General features: G+C 48.1%; 1 protein-coding gene across 1 annotated transcript; it reads left to right on the top strand.

Annotated features, from left to right (window-relative positions):
* The first annotated feature begins 6,083 nt into the window (after positions 1-6,083).
* Positions 6,084-19,681, top strand: SDE2 (SDE2 telomere maintenance homolog). Its single transcript, XM_025877898.2, has 7 exons — positions 6,084-6,256; positions 12,644-12,761; positions 14,726-14,837; positions 15,169-15,338; positions 16,270-16,384; positions 18,251-18,734; positions 19,217-19,681. The coding sequence occupies exons 1-7, from the start codon at positions 6,137-6,139 to the stop codon at positions 19,436-19,438; spliced, it is 1,341 nt and encodes a 446-aa protein (XP_025733683.1). The 5' UTR covers positions 6,084-6,136; the 3' UTR covers positions 19,439-19,681.
* Positions 19,682-20,390: the final 709 nt, after the last annotated feature.

Raw genomic sequence — 20,390 nt, 5'->3', positions numbered from 1 at the left:
GTTTTCCCAATCCTTAGGGTTTAACCCGTGTGTTTGAGAACGTTCAAAATTCTACCCTTGTTGGTGGACTTCTAGGATGTGTATCACACGGCCTTGCCATCTTAACTAGGGCACCCTGAACATAGCTGAGCCTTTCCTTCAGGATTCAGGATTCTTGGCATTTTCTCCCATGCTTTCACTCTGCTGTGATATAGGAATGCCTTTAGGGTCCACTGGGGTATGCCACGTTTCTTGACCTGATACCCAGAATCTGCCCAACGGCGGTGTCAGCTTTGTTTTTGTCTTTTTATTTTTAATTTTTTTCTTTGTCTTTTTATATCACTCTGGCCACCAACTGTTTCTTCTCATCATTGCCTCTGTCCGGTCTCCTGCATCGTCCCCCCCCCTTTTGCAATCTGCTCCTCTTGTCTCCCCACTTCATGTAATGGACTTCATATTAATTTGCTAACTTTCAGTAGGCTGTTAAGCAGACCACCACACTTCTAACAATCCTTTTAAAACAAGAAGAGCCTAGGGTTCTTTGAGCAAAATGCAGACTTTAGCTGTGTAGGGGCCTTTGGGTTATTTCTGTTTTATTCATTTTTTTAAGTAAGCTCTACACCCAACATGGGGCTCAAACTCATGACCCTGAGATCAAGAGTTGCACGCTCCACCGACTGAGCCAGCCAGGCGCCCTTGTTTTATTTATTTTTTTTAATGTGTTTTAGGGGCGCCTGGGTGGTTCAGTCAGTGGAGCATCCAACTCTTGATTTCAGCTCGGGTCATGATCTCAGGGTCCTGGGAATGAGCCCCGTGTCGGGCTCTGTGCTCAGTGTGGAGTCTGCTTCTCCCTCTCCCTCTACTCCTCCCTGGCTCACTCTCTCTGTCTCTCTCCCTCTTAAATAAATAAATACGTTATAAAAATGTGCTTTAGGTAGGTGAGTGAGCCAGATGGCTGCGTTATTAAAATAAATTTAGTTAAGTTATTTAAACTGGAATCCTAAATCAGTTGCCTAATGACCACTGGCCTTATGATTGATAAGGCACTAACACCATCTGTTCAAAAACTTCTTCAAGAGTTGCACAAGCACAAACTTTGACCACACCTTACAATACAAAGGCGAATTCTAAGGACAATCCTAGTGTAGCTCTGTAACCATTCACAAGCGCTCGCCCAAAGCAGTCAGATGAGTTTCCCGAGTTCACACAATGAAACCTCCAGGCAGCAAGAAACATCTGACTTTTAATCAGTCTCTATTCATCAAATATTTTCTCTTTAGTTGCCAAAGTAAAATTAAACAGTGAAGGCTATTTCCTTATTAGATATACCCCAGTTAGTGGATGTGATTGTCGATTTTATCTCAATTTGGGCCATGAGGTGCCTGGATATTTGGTCAAACATTATTTTGGGTGTTCCTGTGAAAGTATTTCTGAATGTGGTTAACATTTGAGTCAGTAGATTAAGTAAAGCAGATTGCCCTCCCACATGTGGGTGGGCCTCATCCAATCAGTTGAAGGCCTGACTAGAGCAGAAAACCTGACCCACCTCCCAGGAAGGGAGGATTCCTTCTGCCTCGCTGCCTTTGAATTGGGACATCAGCTTTGTCCTGCCTTTAGACTGGAACTGCACCCTTGGCTTTCTTGGGGCTCCAGCTTACTGACTCACTCTGCAGATCTTGGGACTTGTCAGCCTCCATAATTGTGGGGGCAGAGGGTGAGCTAATTCTTTATAACAAGAAAGAATTTCTTAAGCCACTGGGGTGCCTGGTGGCTCAGTTGGTTGAGCGTCCATCTCTTGATTTTGGCTCAGATCGTGATCTCAGGGTTGTGAGACTGAGCCCCATGTTGGGCTCTGCGCTCAGCAGGGAGTGCTTGCTGCTCTCCCTCCCCCTCTGTCCTTCCCCCTGCTTGCTCGTTCAAGCTCTCTATGACTCTATCTAAAATAAATAAATAAAATCTTAAAAAAAAAATTTAAAAAACCCGCCTGCCTCGTTCTCATGCTTGGCAGATAATGCGTTTTTTACAAATTGAAGGTTTGTAGCAACCCTGCATTAAGCAAGACTTTTGGTATCATCTTTCCAACATCGTTTGCTCACTTCATGTCTCTGTGTCACATTTTAGTAATTCTCACGATATTTCAAACTTTGTCATTATTATCATATTACTATCATTATTATTATTATTATTAAGTAGACTCCACGCTAAGCATGGAGCCCAATGAGGGGCTTGAACTCATGACCCTGAGATCAAGACCTGAGCTGAGATTGAGAGTCGGATGCTCAAGTGACTGAACCACCCAGGCGCCCCACTTTGTCATTATTATTATATTTTTTATGGTGATCTGTGATCTTCGATGTTACTATTGCAATTGTTTTGGGGCACCAAAACAATGCTCATAGAGGATGGCAAACTTAATTGACAAAGATTGTGTGCGTTCTGACTACAGATGGGGTGGAAATAGTAGGAGAACTAGAATCAAGAGTGGAGCCTGAGGATGGGACCGACGGGCTGCGATCTCATGATGAAACTTGATCCCAAGATGGAATGTATTCTGGTGAAGATGCCATGAAGATCGTTGAAATGACAACGAAGGATCCAGAAACTGAGTTGATAAGGCAGCAGGGTTTGAGAGGACTGACCCCAATTCTGGAAGAAGTTCACCTGACAGTATGAACATAACCTTTATATTCATTGGGAAACAAAAAAAAATTCCTTTGATTTGCTTTCTGGCGATATTGGCTTTATTGCGGTGTTCTGGAACTGAGCCCACGATATCCCTGTGTGCCTGTATCTCTCTCTCTCTCTCTCTCCACTCTATTGGCTCTGTTTCTCTAGAAAACCCTAATACAGTGAACATTCTCTAATGTGAAATGACTACAAAATATTCCTACAGACCTCTGACTTTCCCAGGCAGAAAATCCCCTTTCGAATGGCTTGGCCATGCAGAACTCATAAAGAAGTATGGATTTTTATTGACAAGAAGGAAATTGAATGTCAATGTTGAAAACATTCCACTGCCAAAATACCACATGTAGGGAAGACGGGTGCTCCACCAATTTTGCTTTATAATTCTGGCACGGTGAATGGCACGACTGAAATTAACATTATTCCGCGTAACAGCATTCTTTGATGGAGACCTGAGAATGACAACCACCCAAGGTAAACAATACAATGCTCAAGGTACTATCCGGGGCAACCAGGAGGGACAGTGTGTACTGATGTAAGTCCGCCCGCATGAAGATCTTTCTTCTTGCTGACGCCTCCAAAGAGGTGGGCTTCTGAGGCACGCAGCACTGGCTGTGGGTCCAGCTGCTTCCCTCGGCCCCACACCTCCATCCTACTCTTCACTTCCGCCTTCTCAAGCTCCTTGCCAGCACCAGGGCTAAACACACGCTTCTTCCACCTCTCAACTCCACCTCGCCCTTGACGTGTCCGGGTTCCTTCTGTCCAATACAGGAAGGAGGGTGGAGCTGTGCCTTCTCTGGCAGCCACATGCCTCGGGTCCTTGCTTCAAGCTCCACCTCCCACACCGTCCACCCCCCAGTGTGGACTACACAGCTCTTATCCAGAAGCTGTTTTTCCATCCTAGGAGCTGACCTCATTGTTCCTGGGGCTGGAACCATCTATAAGGCAACGCTTGCCAATTTAGGAGTTTATAGCACTTCTGCGTTTGGGGCACGGGAGGAGCGGGCTGTACCATTGTCTTTTGTCCTAAAGATGGCATTAACGACCTCCTGTCCCTGCCTCTGAGCGTGAACGTGGCTGAAAGCACAGAAGTGTGACCTGCCTGTCGCACAGGGATATAGTCTGCAAATTCACTAGTTTGGGAGCCTCGCTGTCATTTATAAAAACTGCCAGAGTGGATAGCCCTGCTTCCTGTTCTTGCAGACCAGCATGACGTTTTGGCTCAACTGAGCCACTGTCATGGGTTGCCACACAAACATTGTCTGGAGCTGTCATTTCCTGGCAGTGAACAATTATTCCACATGGCCTCAGGATGCTCTTGCAGTGTCCTCCCTGCATGGGAACCAGTCCTCAAAAAGCAAAGGTAGAGCTAGAGTCAATCTTTCGGAGGAGATGGGCGGGAACAAAGTGTGGGCTTACTGGAAAGGACAGCAAAGACGGTCCCAAGAGCGCAGCTACACTATTTTGCTGAAAAAGGAACTGGCCTCCACCCACTCACCACCTACTGGTCCCAACCCTAATGTGCCTTCCTGTCCCTTCCCTGCCTACCACTACGAGGTGGGGAAGGTGGCAGAAGTTGTCTCTACTTTTCCATAACCACTGACCAGTCTGGCCACACAGCAGTGCCTACTGAACACTACTGTAGACTCTCAGCCACCCAGCTCCTCAGCTGTATTTCTAGATTTTCTCTACCGATGTGTTCTTGGCTATAGCCCTGACTTTAGGGTCCTCAGTTTCCGGACTATTTAAATGAATTTTAAAACCACCAATCCAAGTTGAAGTCTGCATTCTTAGGATAGAAAGTGCTATACTAGTGCAAAATAAATTTCTTCAGACGTACGTTGGGAATAATTTGACTTACTACCTTAGTGATTCATCAAATATCCAATTAATATTTATTTGACTTCTACCTGGTGTACATCATGGTGCTATATGTTCAGTGTGAAAGTTTAGGAGCAGCTTATATATTGCTCAGTAAATATGCATCTTTGAAAAGGCAATCGTTAATAACAATAGTTATTTCATGTTTGAAATGGCAATGCCTATTCAGTACTTAGGATTTTTTCGACAATAGGAATTTAAATGCAACAGGAGATAAAGGGTGAACAATTTCATTCAGACGTGGGGTTTCAGAAGGGTGAGATAGAATGCTAGTAATAAACGACGTGGACTTTCCTTACTGAAGAGGACGAATTAATCTTACATGTACAAATCACCGAGGCAAAAACGTGTAAAGCTAAACTGCTCTTTTGTCTGGTTACTTGGGCGGAGAGGAAGACCCCCAGACCTTTGAAATAACCATTTTTTTTTTTTTAATCCCAAGAAGGAAGAAATGGTGAACAAACATAGAGGCTTGGGGCTTGGATCTCTGGAGGTGGCTTGTTCGGGGACACTGGGGACGGAGAGCGTGGAGGGGAGTATAGGGGGGCTCGAGCTGTCCAGGGTCCGGACTGCCTTTCTGTACTTGGTGAGGCACCCCGGGACTCCGTGCAGCCACGGTCACCGCGAGAGCCACTCTGCAAAGCGCTGGTCTCCAGGCACCACGGCCTCAGCATCTGGGGTCGTTTTTCTTGCGCCAGAAGAAGTCCCACCGAGGCCCTTTCTTTCCGTTTCCCTACAGGGCGAGTGAGGCGAAGACAACAGTCAGAATCCCTAACTTCACAGGCCGTGGCTTTCCAGCCGTGCTCCCGCCGCCACAAAGCGACTTCGGAGCCTCCGTGGAGTTTCCTCGGCCAGGCGTCCTCACTGCGAGTGTGGGGGCCGTGGACCGGCAGCCCGATGGCCCTGGCCCCCCCCACCCCCGCGGGGCTCACTCGCGGCCAAGCACCCTGCACACGGCGCCAGCAGGAGGAAGGAAGAAGGCACCGCGCGCGGCCGGCAGAGACCGAGGGGGCGCGCGCTTGGCCACCGGGGAGCTCCCGCCGCCGCTCCCGGGCCCCTGGGGGGGCGGGGGGCGTCTCCGGGGCCGAGGAGGCCGCCCCCACCGCTTCCGAGGCTGCAGCGCCTCTCCTCGCGCCCCCAGGGAGCGCTCCTCCTCCAGTCTCTGCTCCCCGCGACCCAAAAATGACCGCGCAACGCCAGGGACGCGACCGGAGCCTGCGGGGCGACGCCTCACCACCGCCTTATCGCTCGCGGCCAGAACGCTCGAAACCGGGCCCGGGGCCAGCCTTTTATACACAGTCCCCCGAGCTCCGCCCCACCAGTGTCTCCTAGCAACGCCTCGCCCTCGCGCTCCACCGCCTTATCGGCCTCCTCCAAGCCCTTCCTGTTCCCCTCTCCCGCTGGCGCGGCGCGGCGCGGCGCGGCACGACACAGCGCGGGGGCCCGGCTCACGTGACTAGCCCCAGGGGAGGGGCGGGGCGAGCGGAAGATGTGGGGGCGGGGCGCGGAAGGCCCCGTGACGCCATCAAGGCGCGCTGGGCGAGGGGCGGTGCCTTGTCCCCGGGACCCGGAGATCCCGGAGCTAGCTGAAATGGCGGACGGCGCGCCGCAGGTGTGGGTTCGTTGTCCCGGCTTCGGTTGCGAGGCCGTGCGATGTGCCTCGGCCCGGTGCTCCGTACGAGATGTAATCCACCGACACTGCCAAGATCGGGTGAGGCTCGCGCTTCCTGGAAGGAAGGGCAACGAGGCGGACTGGGGGCAGGATTGGGTGGGGAGAGGATGGGTCGGGGGCGCGTCCGTTCCTTGGGGTTTTCAGTTTTTGAGGATGAGGGCTCCCCAGTTTTAAGGTGCTTCAGACTGATGCTGAGGCTTTGCTTTGTTTTTGTTTTGGGGTGACGGTGGTTTCGTGTCCCCACAGGAGGGGGAAGAACCCCTCGGCTCACAGGCGCTTAGTCCCGCCCTCGGTGTGGACGAAGAGAAACCCTTGGCGTGGTTTCTTCGTATGCAAATGAGGCATTTGGCGCAGATGGCTTTTAGGGCGCATTTCCTTCCGTTTCCGTTGCATTCATCCTGTGCTTCTATGATGTGCATGTTGTCCACTGCACAGCCCTGTTGGCTCCAACGTAGAGGAGTATTTTCATGTCCAGACCGAGGCCAGAGGATGGTTGGGGAGGGCAGTGGGTTCATCTGGTCTCTGGTCCGAGCACTCACACACGTGTCCTCTGGAGGGCGTGGGTTCTCGGGGTCTTTCGTTGAGCTGTTTTCACTGATCCTCTGATGGTCACATTTGCCCGGGCATATTTTTGAAAAACTGTCACGGATTTCTAAAGTTACATGTGTGGTTTACGGAATTATCAAGCCAGCGAGCTTCTCCCAGCAGTGAGACATTAAACCTGTTCAGTTACCCAAAGAATTTGGTGATCTCCCCAAATCTAATTTTAATTTTGGCCCTTGCTCTAGTATGTTTTTCTTTTCTTTTTTTTAATATTATACGGCCATTTAAAATCTTTAATCAAATTTCATCAGTTACCAGCCATATTACATGCCATGATTAGCTTTCTATAAACAACTTTGCTTTCTGTGTACAAATCAGTGTCAATGAAATAAAAAATAAAACCATATCCTAGGCAAAGAACTTTATTAACCTTGTTTCAAACTTTATTCCCAGGCTTCTTCAGCTTAATTAGCTGCAAAGAATGAATTGTGTATAAGCAAAAAGTGAAAAGAGCTGCAGTGTCCAAGGGGCTTGGGCTTAAAAATATTAGAGATCCAGATTTTATCAGATCCGTGAACAAAATTTTAAAAAGCAGTCATAATATAAAATAGCAGCTCCCAGTAACTTCTTCAAGTTTTGTGTTCTTCAGAAGTTGACTCAATTCAGTTTGCTTCATTCTTGGAAACTTCATCAAAATTCTCCACAAGATCTTGGGACACCTGGGTGGCTCAGTCGGTTAAGCGGCTGCCTTCAGCCCAGGTCATGATCCCAGGGTCCTGGGATGGAGTCCCACATCAGGCTCCTTTCCCAGCAGGGAACCTGCTTCTCCCTCTCTCTCCCTCTGCTTGTGCTCTCTCTGTCAAATAAATAAAATCTTTAAAAATAAATAAATAAATAAATAAAATAGAAAAAAAAATTCTCCACAAGATCTGGAACTTCATCATCATCCTCCTCTCCGGTAGCAAGTGGTGCTTTTCCATCCACAGATTGTTTGGGCAGAGCTTCAGCCAGTCTTCTTAAACTAGTCAGACTGTCTGCACCAAGTTGGTTTAAGATACTGGGGAGCATTTCTGTCAGCTGCTTTGTCTCAGCGTGGCCTGAATGTTGAAAGTGTTCTCGGCAAGCTACACCTGAACTTTGGGTTGTTAAAATGGATCACTGTTCCTTGGTTTGTGAACATATTCACTTCTTCAATACCAGAGATATTGTTTACCCCTAACTTCTTTAAGGAGAACTGAAGTTTTTTATCATCTGCTGTGGCCGTTCTGTGAACCACCTTCTTCTTTTGGGGAGCAGTTCCTTTCCCACCAGTGCGCACTTGTGCTTGCAGCTTGGCGAGTTTCTCCTGGTTCATGATAGTTTCTTTCATCTTGTTGGAGCACGAGTGGGACTGCGCCGGGGAATAGTGTTGGCGCTCAGGGGGTCGTGGGTGGACCAGCTGAGGTTAGGTGCACACACGTGGGGATGCAAGATGGCAGCTAGTATGTTTTTCTTTATAACCTCCCTTCATCCCTGTTTCCCTAGTCTGTTTCTTCTGCTTGTTATTTATAGGCTTCACACATATTAACACTGCAGTGGAAACCGAATCTCTATTTGTACGGGTCCATGAAAAAGCAACGTGTCTGTGCAAATAATGTGGTTTTTCAGCCTCCCCATTTGTCTTTCTACACTGCAGTCCAGTCTAGAAACTGTCAGAACTGTTTTTGACCATCTGGGTGGGGAAATATCTTACAAAATAGATGGATTTTAATATGTCTGAAAATAACTCTTTATCTCTTGACAGTTGATCCAAAATGACTAGAAAAAATAGGATCTTAATTATGAAAGGATTGGGAAAAATAATTTTAAATAGGAAGGAAGAAATATAAATGGGTGGTTCTGTCAGGTGCTCAAGAAATAGGACCATAACATTTGTGAACAGAAACAAGAAACTTATAATAGGGCATTTGATGAGGTACTGGAAGAAATTAAAATAGCTCAATTTCACATCTGTGCGTTCTGAAACAAAATTATTCTGACACAGGATGAGGTCAGTGTCGGAGTCCACAGAAAAAGTAAAAATCTGCCCTGCTATTCTTCAGGCTAGGGTAACAGACACAGATAACAGCCAGCTGCAAAGTTAATAGGAAACAGTATTTCTCCCGAGGACATGGTGCAGTTGTAAAATGTCATAATGACTCCCTTGGAAGTCTGCTGCTTTCTGATTCACTAAGAAACCTTGATCCGGAAAATTATAGACTACAAGACACTTTGCTGTTTGAAATTTTATCAGTGAGAATGAAGCATCCCACTCTTGCCTTGAGACTCTGAGTCACTTTGATATAGAGAAAGCACTCTAAATTTCCAGCCCAGGTGCAGAGCTTCAGATTAGGAGTTTCTGAACACAACATTCCATATTTATCTTAACTTTGTCGTTTCCAAGGAAACAGGTCTGGATCCAATCTACTTCACAGTCTCCACCTGATGTTGCCCCTTTTTACACACAGCTCTGCTTTGTTTTGAGCCTCTCAAAACACTTTCATTTAAATTTCACCTAAACTCCACCCTTGCCCCAAATCCTATAATAATTGTTTTTTGTTGGTTGTGAGACACCCAAGGATTCCTCTTGTTTGCAGCGCCCCCCCCCCCCCCGCCTTGTTGCAGTGAGTCAATGAATTTGACTTTCGTGAACTACACATTTGTCTTTGGTGGCCTTAGGCTGATTGGGCTAAAACGAACACTACTTTGTGCTTGAAGTACTGTATAAAACGCAGATGGTCAAAGACCCTTAAATTGATTCTAAATTTCCTTTATCCTTTTTTCCTACTAGTGATTATTGATAAGAATCTTAAGTAGAAAATGCAATTTTGTTGATCAGTTGTCTTAACAAGCAATTCTGTTTGGACACGAAGTATGGTGTATATAATAATCTTTCTGCCTTCACATTAATGTCTTTTAAGGTTGTTTAGATTTTTAGAAATACATACCCACTAGGCACAGAAAATATTGAGAGAAGCTCAAGTAGCTTTTCATTCATAAACATAAAAAAACACGAGGTACATACATACCTTATTTAATCTGTACAACTCTTAAAAGTGGACAGTATTTTACAGACAGGAATAGTCCTTCCTGTTAATCACATGACTGCATGTAGTCTGAGCTCCTTTGCTCCTCTCTCCTGCTAGCGCATTTGTCTGGGAAAACGCCAGTTACCTTAAATCCATCGATTCTGCCTGCTCTCTGGGCAGTGACACAAATCAGTCTTACCGTAAATTCACGAACATGGACGACCTTCGTGATGCGTTGCACTTCTGCTATATATCTCTCCAGGCCAGAGTGGGCTTCCGCTGGGGTGGAGGACTGCGGAAATACTGATTGCTGCAGCCCTCCGGCAGTGGGGCAGAATCTGGGGGTGCCTCAGGAGCTTTGCTCATTTTCCCGTGTCCCCCGGATGTGTTTTCTGTACAGCATGGTGTGAAAAGACTTGGGAAGCAGTGCCGAGTTCATCGCTCTCACTCTCCTGGTGACTCTCCGACCTCTTCTCTCTTTAATAAAATCTCCAGTACTTCTCCCATCTCGAGGCCCATACTTTGTTTTCAGTGAGAAAATACAGGCAGTCAAGAGAGACCTTCTTCGTCCTCATACCAGTGCCCCTACCTCGTTGCCATACATTCTGCCTTCTCTTCCATTACTGTGAATGAAGCATCCTTATTCTACAGATGAGTTGCAGTTAGCTTCCACTTGGCACCATACCATCTCCTCTTACCTTATTTGGCGTTGGTTCTCTTTCCACTGCATTTCCCGGTGTCTTCCCTTTTTCCTGGATCATTCCTGCCAGTGCGCAGACTTGAGCCCCCATCCCTCTCAGCTGTCACCTCCTTTTCTCTAATTTTCTATATAGGAAATATCCTTGAACAGAAAACTTCTCCTTTGGAATGTACTCCAGTCAGGGTTTTGTTCCCGTCACTCTGGCAGACCACCTCCTGCCATGCGTGCCATACCCGATGGTCAGTTTCCAGTCTTCCTGTCTCTGGGCCTGTCGGCATCTGTCGGCATACTCCAACATTCACTCCTTGGCACTCTTTGCTCACTTGTCCGCACGTCCATCTCACTAGCCTCCCTTCCACTTCCTCTTGCTGCTGCCTCCTTGTCTCCCTGATCTCTGAACCTTGGAGCGGCCGCGACTGGGTCTTCTGATCTTTGTTTCGGAGCCGCCTCTCTCCTGCAGGACACTCCATCCATTCTCCGGGCGGTGAGTATTACCGGCGTGCTGATGTCTTCCAAATGGAAATCTCCAGCCCAGACCTTGTCCCCAGACTGCAGACTTGTGTCCCCACCAGGTTCCTCAGCATCTCCATGTGGCTGTAAGACCTTTCAAACCAGCACGTCCAAAATGAGACTGGAACTCTCCCCCAAACGTGCTTCTCACTCTTAACAAATGGCAACTCTGTTTCCTGTTAGTCAAGCCAAATGTTTGGACTCCTCTCTCATTGCTCTGTGGCTCTCACTGCCCACCTCCAGAGCCCTAGGGGACTTCACCCCCGTTTCTCATCCCCTTCTGTCACTACCCCCGAGACAAATGGCCTTCATTGCTCACCTAGCCAATGTCACTGATGTCTCTGCTTCTCTAGTCTTATTTCCAGTTTAACAATGAGAGTGATCCTTTAAGAATATAACTCCTCTCTCAATCTGTGCCACACGCCACAGTGGCTTTATTCAGAGTGAAACCCAAGGTTCTTACATGGGCTTTTAAAGGCCTTCTTATCCCCTTGGCAGACGTCTTTCAGCCATGCTGGCCGGGTTGCTGTTCGATGAATACTCTGGGGTTATTCCTGCTGCCCCTCTTTCCCTCTGGAATGCTCTTCCTCCAGATAGCCATGTGGCTTGTTCTCTCCCTTTCCTTCATCCTCTGCTAAAATGACCTTTGATCAGAGAGGCTTTTTTCGACTAACTGTATGTGTTAGACAGATGACCGGCTCAGCCATCCACACACGCCATCCCCTTCAGCCTGCCCATCACCGTGGCCATCAGATAGCACTCATCTGGTTGTTCTGTCTTTCCCCGCCGGAACGTAAGCTCCATGAGGCAGGGTCTGTACTCGCTGTATTATTCACTGCGGTATCCCAACACGTGAAAGTACCTGGCAGTTAGTAGGAACTTGATTAGTATTTGTTGAATGAACAGATGGGTCCCCTTGAAATGGCCGTGGGATGTGGTCTGGAACGAACGTTCATTGTGTCCACTTCGGGAAGATACCAGTTGTGCATTTTTCCTTTCTGTTGGTGTGAGTCTTCTTTCATATGTTCTGTTCATCACTTGCTCTGAGAATGTTTGAAATCTACAGAGTGGGTGTGGGGGTACTTGGACTTCTGCTGTAACTCGGGGACATGGGCAGAAGAGACCAGCTGGCCTTCCACCTGCTACAGCTGATGTGGGTGTAGGCGGCCCATGCCGTTGACGCCTTCCCTGCCCCTGCTTGTCCTTATCTACAGTTTTCAGACTGTATTGTCACTTTTAAACTCGTGCCACTTGATATTACTAGTTTAAAAAAAGTCAAGAGAAAAAGGGCCTTGCAGAGTTACTGGGTCTGAGCCCCGTGTAGTTTTCCACCTTGACTCTGATTTCCTATCAGAGAAGAAGAGAGGGATCCTGCGGTTCTTATCTTCACCCAAAAGACGAGTTCTTGTGCATATCATGATGAGGTGTTAGGAAAAAGTCATACCCCGAATAAGTCCTAGGAAGTGACTTTTTTTCTTTCGGATTTTCAGTCCAACAATAACTAATGGAACACATGCTATGTGCTTATAACCAGAGTAATAAAAACATAATGGGCTAGACTCCTTCCTGCAGGAAACTTAAAAACCCCATTTAAACCTCATTTAAAAACCCCATACTTGTCTCTAGGATGTTCCAGTGGAATGCTTCTTTGTGAAGTGCAATGGATCCCTCGTGGACACCCGTGACAGAGTGCGGCATGGCGCTGTGTATAGTTTGGAACCCAGGCTCTGTGGTGGGAAAGGAGGTAGGGCCCGCATGTTGGCTACCTCTGTGTGTCACAGCTGCAGTCTCTAGCCCTGGGCAGGCCTCTGGGGTGTGCGGGTCTTGTTCTGCCATATGGAATCCTTTATTCACTTTTCTAGTTTTGAGTATTTTTTCTTTTATTCTTTTTGAGGAATATATTGCCTGGTTATAATTATTTATTTATTTTTTAAGATTGTATTTATTTGTTTGTTTGTTTGTTTGTTTGACACAGTGAGAGACACAGCGAGAGAGGGAACATAAGCAGGGGGAGTGGGAGACGGAGAAGCAGGCCTCCCGCCGAGCAGGGAGCCCGATGTGGGGCTTGATTCCAGGACCCCGGGATCATGACCTGAGCCGAAGGCAGATGCCCAACAACTGAGCCACCCAGGCGCCCCTGATTATAATTTCTACCCTCGCCAGCAGGATAGCTTTTAGGCGATTAGGTTCTAAAACTTTGGGGAAATTGGATGAAGAGAGACGATCATTACAGTTAAATCCTCTTCTGCTTTTTAGCAAGATTTTGTCAGGTCATTGTAGTTCCAAGGGAGGACTAAAGTCAGCCTGTGGAGTATAGCCATTTACAGATTGGGGTAGATTCAGGTCGTTGTATGAACATATCTAAGAATAGAGAAGAAAAACTAAAAGCAAAACTGGAATATGGGCAGTTCTGGGTATTTCTCCTGATGCACTAACATGTCATCCCGAAGCTTTCTCAAAATCCACAGTGATTTGGTTTGGTTTTCAGAGAGCTGGCTGGCATCTCATTATAATCATCCTGCTGTTTGAAATCGTGTCGATAAGAATGAAGTTTATCGTATCAGCCAGGGACAACTTAAAATTGCTTTTCCTTTGGGGCGCCTGGGTGGCTCAGTTTGTTGAGCGACTGCCTTCGGCTCGGGTCATGGTCCTGGAGTCCCGGGATCGAGTCCCGCGTCGGGCTCCCTGCTCAGCGGGGAGTCTGCTTCTCCCTCTGACCCTCTTCCCTCTCATTCCCTCTATCTCCCATTCTCTCTCTCTCAAGTAAATAAATAAAATCTTAAAAAAAAAAAAATTGCTTTTCCTTTGAAACTCACTGCAAAATCTCACCATAACATTTTTTAAGTTATTAATCTGGGAACCTTGGGATCTGTGGCCCTGGGTAAAGCCCTCTAAAATACCCCATTGGGGGCGCCTGGGTGTCTCAGTTGAAGAAGCATCTGCCTTCAGCTCAGGTCATGATCCTGGGGTCCTGGGATCGAACCACATAGAGATCCCTGCCCAGTTGGGAGTCTGCTCTTCCCTCCCCTTCTGCCCCCCCCCATTCGTGCTCTCTCTCGCTCGCACTCTCTCTGTCAAATAAAATCTTAAAAAAAAAAAATCCCAGTGGTGCAGATAGAGTATTTCAGAAATACAAGAGGAAGGGCGAGAGGCACAAGGTTGAATCAGGTTTATCAATATTTTTACCTTCGATGCCTGGGCAGAATCTTGATGTCCCTTTCTTTTAAAGAAAAAAATTTTTTTTTGGTAAGATTTATTTATTTATTTTAGAGAGAGAGTGTGAGCACGGAAGGGGCAAAGGGAGAAAGAAAGAGAAACTTCAGCAGACTCCTCACTGAGCATGTAGCCCGATGTGGGGACATGATCTCACGATCCTGAGCCTAAACTAAGAGTCAGATGCTTAACCGACTGAGCCACTCAGGTGCCCCAGAGAGATCATTTTTAATCTTGTGATATAATAGCAAGTTCAACAAATTTGGCATTTATCCATCCTGGAACCCTCTCTTTTTTTTTTTTTAAGATATTATTTATTTGAACAGCGAGAGAGGGAACACAAGCAGGGGAAGTGGAAGAGGGAGAAGATGTGGGGCTCCATCCCAGAACCCTGGGACCACGACCCAAGCCGAAGGCAGATGCTTCACCGACAGACACCCAGGCGCCCCCCTGGAACGCTTTTTAATGTGCTTTCTCCAAATATATTTGCCCCAGGGTTTGGATCTATGCTCCGGGCGCTTGGTGCTCAGATTGAGAAGACAACCAATCGAGAAGCTTGCCGGGACCTCAGCGGAAGGAGGCTACGAGATGTCAACCATGAGAAAGCGTAAGCTGCCCGCTGTGTTAATTTCTTTGACGATAGCAACGCACGTTGCTGGCTGTGGTGGTTGTCCACGTGCCGTGCATGTCCAGCTGTAGCCTTGGAAGACAAGTGTTCTCACTCCTTCTTGGCCGTAGCTCTTTCTGTCGTTTAATAATTCCCGTCGGGCTTGAGGGGGGTCCCTCCCAGCGTGCTGGTGGTAAGCCCAGTGCGCCTCTCTGAGGGGTTCCTGGCAGGCCCGGGACAGTGTGGATTCGTCGGGGGTGGGGGCTCGTCATGTGTCAGCAGGCGTGTGCGTGATCTGTCTGGTCAGCGCCATGTCTCCCGCCCGTCCCAGAATGGCCGAGTGGGTGAGACAGCAGGCTGAGCGGGAGGCCGAGAAGGAGCAGAAGCGCCTGGAGCGGCTGCAGCGGAAGCTCGCGGAGCCCCGGCACTGCTTCGCCAGCCCCGCATACCAGCAGCAGTGCCATGACATGGCCGAGCGCCTGGAGGACTCCGTGCTCAGAGGTGAGCGTGAGGGCGCCTTGTGGAAGCCGCACTGTCTCTCCAGAGTCTTCGTGGGTCACAGACTGAGAATCGGGGGAAAGCCGTGGGACCTCTCCCCTCGATAATACCCAGAACAGGGGCGCCTGGGGGGCTCCGTCAGTTTGGCGTCCAACTCTGGATTTCGGCCCACGTCGTGATCTTGGGGTCGTGGGATTGGGCATCGTGCTCGGCAGGGAGTCGGCCTGACCCTCTCCCTCTGCTCTGCGCCCTGCGCGCACATGTGCTCTCTCTAAAATAAGTAAAATCTTTCAAAGTAATAATAGCAATAAACAGTATTGCCTCATACCCCAGAAAAGAAAGAGCACACATGAGGTATGTCGTGTACTTGACTCTGGAATTCTGGGCGCCCATGGGCCCCAGGTAGGAACACTTGTGCTTCGTGGGGATACACCAAGTCCTCAGGGGTGTTGGCCTTGTTTTTATGCTTCTGGTTTTAGGTCCGGTTTCTTTTTTTTTTCTAATGGTTTTTAATGAGAATGATTAACTTTTTTTTTTTTTTTAAGCATCCAAAGCATTATGCTAGGGCTCTTGTGGGTTCCGTTGAATAATAAGGAATCTTTCAATCAAAAGATTATCACGTAACACTGTACAAGCAGTGAGTAGCAGGGGATGGCCCTTCAGGTCCGGGGGTGCCGGGAGGCACCTGTCAGGCCCAGGGCTACAGATTGGCCTTTGGTGTTCTCAAAACCTGGTTCCAGAGCCCGAATGCTCAGTACTTTGAACCTGTGTAAACTTGAGTCCAATCTCGTTTTAGCCATATTAAATTTTGGAATGTTAACAGACTCGAGCTTTAGACTGCAATGTGGCTGTGTTTGCCGTCCATGCTCTTGGTAACGTCTCCAGTTATACTCACCTCTGACGGCATAACTGAGTTGGGAACATTTCTGCTTAGGTATGCAGGCTGCCTCCAGCAAGATGGTTTCGGCCGAAATCGGTGAAAGTCGGAAAAGACCCCACCAGTCAAAAACGGACCGAGGAGCCAGCGCAGGGAAAAGGAAGTGCTTTTGGTAAGTGCGCTTCATCGTCCTCCCAGGGAGGTCTGTGCAACCTGACGTTTCCTCTTGGCTGTCTGGTGTAAACACTTTTTAAAGTAAGGTTTGGTGGGAGCGTGGACGTCTCCAGAGTGCTTCAGTCGTCAGGTGTCCACGGCTGTCACACGGTGCACGCTTCTCATGGTTTCTGCCCTGCGTGCCGGGAACGGAAGCGAAGGGACGGCTTTTCCTTAGTGAGAGATCAAGTAGGAATGCCTTTATACTTGAATGACTCTTTGGTGCTGAAAGAGTTAACTTTCAGAAATTCTAGCTGGAAGCCACAGCTGTACTTTCCAGATTGTTCTGTTTTCTCTGTGGGTTTTCAGTCGTTACTGAGGTCTTGTGGCCACTGCCGGAGCTCGCTTGGCCCGCTTTTGCACTTGCAGCTGAAAAGCACGACGGCGCCTTGTCTTGTCCATTCCGCTGCTGGCGCTCCCCCTGCCCACTCGGTCCGTTGGCCACTAGCTCACTCCCCTTGGGGCAAGTTCTAGAAAATGATGTCCAGACGCGTCTTGCTTCCTTGCTGGCCTCTGCTTTGGGGCTAGAAAGATAATTGTTAATGAAAGATCATGTAACTGTGCAAGTCCAGTAGAGAAAGAGAATCTTGGGTGTTCTTTCTGAAATAGGAATTGAGTGTTTTTGAGAGTAAAAGATAGTGGGATTGTGCCGGGGGTGGGGGTTGAATCAGGCTTATTGGGATGCAATTTATAATGCACTAAAATTCATACTTGTCGGGGCACCTGGGTGGCTCAGTCGTTAAGCGTCCACCATCGGCTCAGGTCGTGAGCCCAGGGTCCTGGGATTGAGTCCTGCATTGGGCTCCCTGCTCCGCGGGGAGCCTGCTTCTCCCACTCGCTCTCCCTCTGCCTGCCGCTCTGCTTGTGCTCTCTCTCTAGCTCTCTGTCAAATAAATAAATAGTCTTTAAAAAGAATTCATACTTCTTTATTGACCACATCTAGAAGTTTTGAGAAATATAGTCATGTAACCAAGATATAGACTATTTCCGTTTCCCTAAAAATTGCCCATGTGCTCCTTTGTGGTTAATTCCCGTCCCCCTGCCCCCATCCCCGGCAAGCGCTGATGCTGGCATGGTGTTTGTTCCCATGGTCCTGTCTTTTCCAGAACATCTACAGCCCTCTGTGTCTGGAGTCACTCACTTAGCACAGTGCTTTTACAATCCATGGCTGGTATTACATGTATCAGTGGCTTGTCCTTTTTGTTGCCAAGTATCGTCGCATCTGTATACGTTCTGTTGAGAGTTTGGGTAGTTTCCAGTTTGGGGCGATTATGAATAAAAATAGGATTTTCTTTTAACTGTTTTTGTTATTTTATCTACATTTGTAACCATTGAGACTTGAACAAGATAGGAAAAAAAGCTTTAGGCAAAATCAGTTTTGTTTTAAGAGATTCACAACTATTTAGGGACGCCTGGGTGGCTCAGTCATTAAGCGTCTGTCTTCGGCTCAGGTCCTGATCCCAGGGTCCTGGGATCTAGCCCCACATCGGGCTCCCTGCTTGGCGGGGAGTCTGCTTCTCCCTCTGCTCCTCCCTCCTCTTGTGCTCTCTCTCAGATAAGTAAGTAAATTCTTAAAAACAAAAAAGACAAGAGTCACAACTGTAAAGAAGATTCCTTCTGGAACTTTGGGATGGTTGGTTTCAGGCTCACTGAATTTTTTTCCCCTCTGTTTATACTTCTGAGTATCTTTCTCTGAAACTTAGCTACTGTCCATCTCAAGCGAGCAGATCCTTTGATCCTGACAGAGGCCGTTCCCTGGACAGCGGTAACTCTGTCCAGCAGGGAAGCCTTGCGTGGTGTTAAGCCTTTCTCTTGCTCCCGGCAGGTTGGGCATGGAAGGGCTGGAGACGGCAGAGGAGTCCAGCTCGGAGACCTCGGATGATGACCGGGCAGGAGCTCCTAGTGCTTCAGGAATGAGCTCTCATGCCGCAGACAATGGCCTCGATGGTGTGGAGCCGGCAGCTGGGTGTTCCCGCCCCTACCCTGGGGCGGCCATGGCCAGGGCAGCCTCTCAGTCCCCGGAGCCAGTGCCGGCCCCAGGGCCGGGCTCGGCGTGTGCTGTCTCCGCAGACGTGTGTGCCGAGTCGGGGCAGATCTCTGCTCAGGGGCATGTGGGCAGGACAGTGGCCACGGAGGAAGAGGGAGGGCCAGAGGGCGAAGAGCCCACAGAAGAGGAGGCCGCGGGGACGGGACCAGCCCAGGAGCCCAAGGCGGAGGCCGATGCGGACAGAGCTGCCGAGGCTGCGCCTGGAGAGGCGGGGGGGAGCGCGCCCGCCGCCAGACTGGAGGGGAGCCCATCAGGAAACACAGTGAGTAGTTTGGGGTCCACACCCAGAGCCAGGGCAGCTCGATGGCCACAGTTCCTCAGTAAGTCCTCAGCATGAAACGTGCTTTTCCCCATCGGCTGCTGAGTGCGAAGCTTTGTTTCGTAACCAGAAGTATGGATGAGAGCAAAGCTCGCCTCAGCCCCCCAAAAAGGCCTTTGGTTTTTTCCCTTTAAACTCTGGAATGTGTATCGTTTTGCCACCAGGGGGCGTCCTTGGCTCCATAGTTTATCTGTTCTAAGCTGCAAGTTGATCACATTTTAATGCCTGAATTGGGGTGGATGGCCCTCATGAGCGCTTAACGGGTGTAGTTCACACGCCAAGCAGGGAGCCCGCTGCAGGGCTCGATCCCAGGACGCTGGGATCATGACCTAAGCCGGAGGCAGACGCTTAACCGACTGAGCCCCCCAGGCGCCCCACATGATTGGGAGGAGTCTGTTTTTAATATTTTCCTTTTTCCCATTCAGGATAGTGGTCAGCAAACCCTCGATTTGCTGGCTTTCAGCTCTGCGGCAGAGCTGGAGGCACTGGGTTTGGACAGGCTCAAGTGTGAACTCACGGCCCTGGGACTGAAATGTGGGGGCACCCTGCAAGAGCGCGCGGCCAGACTCTTCTCTGTCAGGGGCCTGGCGAGGGACTACATCGACCCGGCTCTGTTCGCCAAGCCTTTGAAGGGGAAGAAGAAATGAATGTCTTCGGAGCTGCTTCCCTAGTTCTTCACAGTCTGGCGTTTGTAACCTGCAGAATGTTGACTCCCAGCCGTTACTCCTATCAATAGTAAAGCTCACTTTTTAATAACCCAGTTCTGACCCTCCTCTTTTTTCATTATTGTATTTATAGAATTAATGGGTGAAATCATCTGGCCCTGCAGTGTTCTTCGTGGGATGGTTTTTTAGAACAGATTTAATTTAATAAATACAGGGCTATTCAGATTTTTGGTTTCATCTTGTGTCATTATGTAAGTTACACAGTTGACCCTTGAATAGCACAGGTCAGGAAAGCACGGATCCACTTATACATGGATTTTTTTTCTATCAATACAGTACAGTACTGTCAATCTATTTTCTCTCATGATTTTAATAACGTTTTCCAATGCTCTTCATTGTTAGAGCGCAATATATAACCCATACCACATATAGAACACGAGATGTTCATAGGAGTCCCTCCTTATTCTTTTTAACATCTGTAGGAGCCGTGGTGGTAACTGCTTTTTCATCCTGGGACTGGTGGTTTCTGTTTGCTACTTTCCCCAGTCAGTCTCACAAGGGCTTTGTCAGTTTTCTTGAGGTGATTTTCAAAGAACTAGCTTCTGGCTTTGTTAATTTTTCTCAACTTTTTCAGTTTCATTGATTTCTGCTCTTTATCGTTAACTTTCTTCTACTTAGTGTGGATTTACTTTGCTCTTTTTTCTTTAGCTCAAGATAGGTCATAGGTCATGATTTTAGCCTTTTCTAGTAGAAGTGTTTAAAGTTGCACGTTTTTCTTTAAGCACTACTTGGGCTGCATCTCAATTTTTAATATGTTGTGTTTTCGTTATTCAGTTGTAAATATTTTCTATTTTCCTTGTGAATTCTTTGACCCATGGGTTGATTATCTAGAAGCATATGGCCTAATTAGCAGATGTCTGTTTTGTTCCCTAAA

The sequence above is a fragment of the Callorhinus ursinus genome, unplaced genomic scaffold (assembly GCF_003265705.2).
Source record: "Callorhinus ursinus isolate GAN/ISIS: 27379988/994484 unplaced genomic scaffold, GSC_fseal_2.0 scaffold13, whole genome shotgun sequence".
NCBI lineage: Eukaryota > Metazoa > Chordata > Mammalia > Carnivora > Otariidae > Callorhinus > Callorhinus ursinus.
Note: the sequence above shows the minus strand (reverse complement) of the source record. Positions and strands in the feature narration are given on the sequence as shown.

Coding starts and splice junctions, on each gene's coding strand:
- SDE2 (XM_025877898.2), top strand. CDS start 6,137: ATGGCGGACGGCGCGCCGCAGGTGTGGGTTCGTTGTCCCGGCTTCGGT. Junction 6,257..12,643: donor ACCGACACTGCCAAGATCGG/GTGAGGCTCGCG, acceptor ACTTGTCTCTAG/GATGTTCCAGTGGAATGCTT. Junction 12,762..14,725: donor GCTCTGTGGTGGGAAAGGAG/GTAGGGCCCGCA, acceptor TATTTGCCCCAG/GGTTTGGATCTATGCTCCGG.